This window comes from Phragmites australis, chromosome 19 (genome assembly GCF_958298935.1).
Source record: "Phragmites australis chromosome 19, lpPhrAust1.1, whole genome shotgun sequence".
In the NCBI taxonomy this organism is placed as follows: Eukaryota; Viridiplantae; Streptophyta; class Magnoliopsida; order Poales; family Poaceae; genus Phragmites; species Phragmites australis.
Genome location: NC_084939.1, coordinates 21,828,887 through 21,836,328, shown reverse-complemented (window position 1 = coordinate 21,836,328; position 7,442 = coordinate 21,828,887). Strand labels below are relative to the sequence as shown.

The 7,442-nt window shown below is 39.9% G+C and overlaps 1 protein-coding gene across 1 annotated transcript; it reads left to right on the top strand.

The window, feature by feature from the left end:
* Window positions 1-2,789: 2,789 nt before the first annotated feature.
* LOC133901025 (DNA-directed RNA polymerases I, II, and III subunit RPABC5) lies at window positions 2,790-7,227 on the top strand. The gene is made up of 4 exons (XM_062342320.1): window positions 2,790-2,945; window positions 3,105-3,163; window positions 6,774-6,868; window positions 6,965-7,227. The coding sequence occupies exons 1-4, from the start codon at window positions 2,910-2,912 to the stop codon at window positions 6,991-6,993; spliced, it is 219 nt and encodes a 72-aa protein (XP_062198304.1). The 5' UTR covers window positions 2,790-2,909; the 3' UTR covers window positions 6,994-7,227.
* Window positions 7,228-7,442: the final 215 nt, after the last annotated feature.

Sequence of the window (7,442 nt, the reverse complement as noted above, 5' to 3'; positions counted from 1 at the left end):
GCGGTCGTATGGGAGGAGGCAACATGGTCCGATTTTGACAAGCAGAGGTGGGTGAGGAGCTAGAGAGAGAGGGGGTGAGTGAGCTGTCGAAACCGGGGAGCTGGCGGCTTGTCGCCAGCATGGTCAGGGCGGGAGAACGTGATGCTCAAGGGGAGAAGAGGAGGACGGCGATGTGGACTGAGACTGAGCTGTGCCAGTCGAAAGGGATAAGAGATTTGAGTGAGGAGCAATATCGTCCATATTCGTGTACGAATGGATATACGCACTGGTATTCGGGCCAAAATGTTTTAAAATTGCCAGTATGGTATTTTTCAGTGTATTGCAAAGTTAGGGTGGCATTCTTTGAAGTTTCAAAATTCGAGTGCCATTCTTCTTAGGCCATGTTGTGGTGAATCACGCACTCAACTATATTCTCATATTACAAGCTCTTGCTTGTGTTGATATATATTACAACGTTGAATCACTCACTCAACTATATTCTCATGTTACAATTTCCCAATATTTTTTTGATGACTTGCTTGTATTAAAATTGTTAGAGTTCAATTCGATTTATGCCTACCAAGTGTCTTGTTATTTGTTTTTTTTTTCAAGCGTCATGTGCTGTCCTCGTGATATGTCAAGTAAAACCACAAATTTACAATATGGATATGATAACTATTAATTTTGCATAAGTTTTAACAACTGCTCATAATGTTACTAGGTGGATGTGCTTGTTTTGTGTGTGGTGCTATTTTACTTGTGTTTCACTTAATCAACTATATTATCTCTTATTATAAGGCACATACATCTCATATGTCATGGCCAAGACAAGACATAAATTAGCAGCCCATATGGCATGCACCATTATCAATTCCATGTTACTGTTGCGATGTCATTTTTCTAAATCGACAATTTTCCAATGACATATGTTATAATTTTCATCGCAAGTTGCTAGCTGGTGAACTTATATCAAGCTCATCAAACCATTAGGTACCAAAATGCAAGTTTACCATCTCCGTACTACATGGAAAAACCTCGCAAGAAACTTCAAAACAGAAAGAAAAAAGAGAGAGAAGAAAACCTCGCAAAAATGCAATGACGGGAGCATAAATTGGTCAGAAATGTAGACATGGATTAGCTAATTTTAGCCTCTCACTAAACGCAAGGTAAGAATTTGTTTAATTGCAATTTGATCTTCGGTGAACTTATATAGAAATCAAACCGTAAGGTACCTAAGTGAAACTTTACCATCTTTACCAACTTCACACACTCATAAGCCTGACAGCTAGCAGGTCAAAGTAGGTGTAGCAAGAACGCATTCGATTCGAAACTCGAATAAACAAAACTTGATCCGAACCTAAACTACCTAACGGTTGCAAAATTACCTCGTCCCAAACCTAACGAGGACCTAAAACCCGACGAAGACCCGCAGGTGTGACTCTTCGATTAAAAAAAGCACTCAACTGTGCATTAAAAAAACTACCGCTTAAAACTTTATATTCAATCTAACAAGTATATAATGATTGTAAAATTTTATAATATCATAGTTCATATTTCAAAACAATTAAGTAATAGGAAAGAATAGGAAAATCTTCCCATTGCCAAGCCTAACACAGGGTTCAAAAAACCGACGGTAACCGAGTAAAAATCGCGAGAACCGACCTTCTCAGCCCAGTTCGGTTTCAGAAACCGAACGGTAACCGAATTTGAATTCAAAAAATTCGAAAAAAATAAAAAATTCAAAAAAATCTTAAAAAAACTAGACACAATTATAAGACCTTCTGTGAAAAAAATTCAAAAATAATGTCATTTGCATCATATTCTATAGGGAGGAAGTTTGAAAAAAATGAAAAAAATTGAAGCGTGCGGCTCAGTTATTAACTCATGTTAAGGAAAAGTTTAAAATACAAACACATATTTTTCTTGTGTAAAAAGTATATTAAGAAGATCTTTAAAATTGATTTCACTTTATTTAGAGTTTTATTAATTTCTCTATGATTTTTACAAAGTTCACAAGCATAAAGTGATTATGTTAAGAAATAGCGCTGTAATTAACTTTTTCATGTCTACTATTATTTTTTCTACGTAAATCATAGTATAAATAAACTAATAAAAGTGGTTTCACTAATTTTTGAGGTGTGATGGGTCAGTTATGAATTAATCTAGTCGCAACACATTTACACAAGCCTGCATGTTACAATAACTAATTCATGAGTTCGTGTATTTTTAAAAGACATAGGATCATGTAAGAAGACTAACAAAATTAGTTTCATGATTTTTGGATTAGCAAAGAGTAAACTATGCATTTAACTTGGTTTAACAAATACAATTTCTCACAGAAAATTTTGAACTTTTTTATGAGTATAAATACTTTTATCATGTAGATCATATTACAAGGAAATCAACAAAATTTGTTTCACTTGATTTGAAGCTCAGATGAATTAGTTATTGATTTTACAAGATTGAGATAATTTTTGGGTTTTTTATTGGACTTCACTGAAAAATCGAGAAAACCGCTCGATAAATCGAGAAAACCGAACGGTTACCGAGAAAATAGAGCGGTTACCGATAATGCGGAAAATTCGAGAAAATCGCTCGATAAATCGTAAAAACCGCTCGGTAACCGGTCCAAACCGGCCGGTTACTGAACGGCTAAAATCACAATTTTTTCTTCTAATTGCAAATTTTACTAAATAAATTTTATTCGAATTTTTTTAATTTTTGATCAGTTACCGCAATAGCGCGAATTTTGGTTACCGCCGTTAAGCCAAACCATGGCCCAACACGGTAACACCCACTCCACCACAAAACCTCGATAAAAAAAAGGAAAAAGAATAGGAAAGGAAAACTAGCAAAACCCCACTCGTCCCATCCTCCTCCCGCAACCGGCAATCACCATTCCCATCCCCATCCCTCCGGCGGCGGCGAAGATGATCATCCCAGTGCGCTGCTTCACCTGCGGCAAGGTCCTCGCTTCCCTCCTTTCCCACCTCCCATTTTCCCCTTCTCCGTGCCTAGGTGCCAGGGGTTCAGGGGTTTTCTCTTCCGGGCGCCAACGGTTTAGTAGTTTCTTCTTCTCAACGAGGTTTAAATCCTTGCTTCTTCTTTTGATTGTTGTTTCGCAGGTGATCGGGAACAAGTGGGACCTGTACCTCGACCTCCTCCAGGCAGACTACACCGAGGGGTACGCTGAATTTACCTCACCAATGATTACCGTCCCGAGATTCGATTTCTGTATCATATAATCTTTCTGCGTTGGATCACATCTTTGGGTGTTTGGGAGTGGGAAGTAATGCGTGTGGGGACGATTAGGTTGTGGATTATGGCTTTATTAGGGCTGGAGTGGGGACAATATGGCGGCTGTGGGTTGTGGTGGATCGTTTAATCTTCCACGTGCAAGAAGAGGATTAAATAGGGGCTCCGTTTTTCGATATTCAATCCTTGTGAAACGGATTCGGTTAGTTTGGTCATTGGTCAGGCTGCGAGAATGCCTACCAGGCATGCAGAATTGGTTCGGGGTGCACAATGAGTGCCCCAGTTACTGTGATCTGCTAGGTCTGTTGTGCTGAAATTTGACATGTTAAATGTATCCAGCGTGAGTTTGGGAGTGAGTTCCTGCAGACTTATTAGAGTAATAGTGGATTCTGCGGCGTATTTGATTGAGGAATCTGACGCTTGCATATGGTAGTAACATGTCACAAAAAGCGTGTTTCTATAGCTTCTGAATCTATGCATGCTTGATCTGTATGGCTGTGTCAATTGCACTTTAGCAGTATGATAAGGACATGTTCTCCTGCTATAAGGTAGTTTGTTAAGAAAAAAAGGATTATATGATAACCACAAGGGAATTAATTGTATATGAATGTTTTGGATAGTTGGTTTCAGTACAGTTTATAGACAGAATTGCCGTAAGTTATACTGTGCATGCACGTTCCATTTCTGATTTCTTTGGGTGAATGTCTTTGTCACTAAATAAAAACTAGTTTTCCCACTTTGCACCCAGCTGACTCTTGAGCTTATGTTTTGATTTTGTCCTGTCCTAGATTTATTGCTGAAGCATGTTGTTTGATGTACTTATTGGTTGTCAGTGACCCTGTTGGATGTCTTTGGTGTTTCATATATCTGGAGATTCTGAAATGTTGTGTTGCCAGCGGTAGCCACTGACCAGAAAAATATTGTTTTAACATAGAAATGATTTGGAAAGTTTAATGATCATCCCGTGCTTGGTTTGACTATCAAGGGCCTCCTTTTTTAGATGAATCATAGGCCTTTTAAAAGTCATAAGCAGCTTCCAATGTAAGTTCAGCAGATTGCCAGTTCTACAAAAGATAGATCTAGGTTAGTTATAGTTTAAATAAAACAGTGCTTACATATGAGATATGACTTCATAATTCATGTAAATAATGAGCTGAATTCATCCAAGTCTGTATTGTTTGGTTGCAAGAGAAGTATGCACTATTTGTAAAATAAGGATGTGGCTTATTAAGCTTTAGGACATATACTTACTGATATGAGAGGGAGTATTTGTTGTTTGGGAACTTTATTAATATTCACCTCCATGTGGACCAGGGGCACTTTACTTTGATTAGCATTTCCTAGTAGCCACTAGTTCCTGATTATTCGTTTGTTCCATCAGTGTACAGGTAATCTAATTTCTTGATTTCTAAATCTGAATGTTGTTAGTGTCCTCCGTAAACTTTTTTTTGGCTAATTTAGAAGCAAAATAAAAGAAGATGAAGCTGTTGTAGCCATTGTTGAGGTATGGTAGCTCCACCCACGTGTTATTACTCGGGCACCATCTTGTATACTCTGCAGGATACCAAATAGAGTGAATAAGTTAGGTGAAAAAGTTAGTATCTGGGTTAGTGGATGGCAGCCTACATCTTATTTCAGCATTTAGGATGCTCCAATTGCACAGCCTCTTCCAAGAATCTAGAACTTGCGGTAGCATGTTAGTGGATTTGAGAATTTGCCTAATGATTTTGATTTTGGTACATATGTGACTAGGAAGCTCAATCTAAGTGTCATGATTTAGATTTAATGAAATTTTGAATGTTTTATAAAGAAGCTAAGCCTATACTAAGATAAAACTTGAGGGGACCTGCAATTGCTTGAGATTGGCTCATTTTTAAGCATGCCATAAGCTGCGTTGCACGGATACTTCCCACAGGTGCCGTATCGCCGTCTAGGATGCGTACGGTATGGGGATACGGCGGGGATACGCGCCCACATATCCCTTATTTTTGATTAAAAATAAATTAAAAAGGGGGATACGGCCTGACCCACATGAGAGACTATTTTGAGAGGATGAGCACGGTGCACGGGTCACGCAGCCGCAGAGTGGAGCCACGCCGCCACCCGTCCTCTCGGCCGCCCCAGCTACCACTGCCACCACCGCCACAACAAAGAGGAGCACAGGCGCGCTGCGTCGCCGTCGCCCCTCCTCTCTGCCACCACAGCAGAGAGGAGCACAGGTGCGCCACGCCCCCCCCCCCCTCCTCTCCACCACCCCAGCAGAGGAGCACAGGCGCACCACGTTGCCACCACCCCTTCCTGTCTACCGCCACCTGTATGGCCCTTCCTCTCCGCCGCCCCTTCCTGTTTGTGACTGGCATTTTCTGTCATTTACATTGTGCTCAATCTTGTGCTAGGAGTTGAGGGATTGCAATGGCATCAAGTGGAAGTGGAACACGATTCTCTATTGGTACTAATAATCCTGCAACAGAAAATAAAGAGACTGAGTATAGCAACCCCAAATATCCATTGTGGGCTCATGCTACCAGATTTTTGACACCCAGTGGTTCAAACGGCCGTGGAGGCAATGCGAGATTTAGGTGCCATTTTTGTGAAAACGATTAGCATGTTTGGGGTGTCGGGGGAGATGGCACCAAGAGCTTTGTTGGTGTTCGCTTTTTAGAAGGCGCCGATCTCACACTTGATGAGCTGGAATTTGAGGAGGAGATATTAGGAAGGGAAGATTGAGTTCTTGTCACTTCTTGATGAGCTTAGCATGTTTCTGTATCCTATATTGCTATGATATTGTTGTGTTATATTGTTATGTAATGCACAATTCGACAATGGTTATAATATTGTATCTGGGGTTTACCATATCCTCGTATTTTTGTTTTTTGAGAATGTCGTATCCCCATATCCCCGTATCCGTATCCCCGTACCGTGCAACATAGGCCAGAAGGCTTATATTTGGTGTTTGTTTCGTTTAGCAAAGCCATGATTCAGCATATTATGAGTGTTTTGTCACCAGAACGTTCATACCAGGAGGCTATGTTTTTTTATATCAGGAACAGTAATTTATTTGATCAGAAAAACCCTTTTTTAAGGCATAAGGTTAAGTTTGGAGCCATTTATGAGAAGCTTCTTATATTTTTTGTATGCGCTACAAACTTGGCAATACTTCCACAATTCACATTCACATCATACTAACAATCAGCATGCTATTTTATCTTGGATGGTGCTTTGTTTGGCAATGCTGCTTTGTCGTATTATCATATGCAATTCCTTATTGTTGAACTGATTGCAAAATGTTTTGAATTGAATCAGCTGGTATAAATCATTGTATGAGATCACCAGTGGTTATTCAGTTCTCTCGAATAAAAGAGCTTATTGTATGTGGTCTTCCAGAGTACAATCTTAGGGAGGAAGGGAGTTGGGTGGGTTGTCAGAAGTTTAGTGGACATTCAAACGTCTGATTCCATGAATATTAAAAAATTCTGCTAATCCAGGCACTACTACCAAATACCAATTAAACTCTGTTTTATTTGTCCATCTGTTTTCAGGGATGCTCTGGATGCTTTGAACTTAGTCCGTTACTGCTGTAGGCGTATGCTGATGACCCATGTCGACCTCATTGAGAAGCTCCTCAACTACAACAGTAAGTTGAATTGTTCGGTTCTGCCGTGTGCAATCTTCACTTGTGATTCATCTTCTCTTTCCCTGGCACGTCACTAACACTCCCATTCATCGACAGCGCTGGAGAAGACCGAGACCACCAGTTAAACGAACCTAGCATGTTGGATCACTGGGTCCTCTCACTTTGTACCCTTCAGTGGAGTGTTATGCTGTGTTCCGCCATTCAAAACTGTGTCTTCTGATGAATGTATTTGGAAGGACTTCATCACTTCCAATTTAACTAGGGATCTTCCTATTGTACTTCTGCTACGTAACCATTTACGGACACCTTGACACTGGAAGAGACTTGGGAGTACTAATTGACATGCATCTGCTTTTATACCCTTAATGTCAAATTTCCATGGCTTTATGCTTTATTTTTTTCCCCGAAGGGATGTGCATGTCTTGCGACCGCTAATTTGAGAAATCGAAATGCTTCATGCTCTCCATTGTAAGTTGCAATGATCATGCATGTTGATGGTCACCGTTATCCCTTTGTCAGTTGTTTATCCATGTTTTTGCGATACACTTTCCTGGTGAAAAATAAATACAAAGAA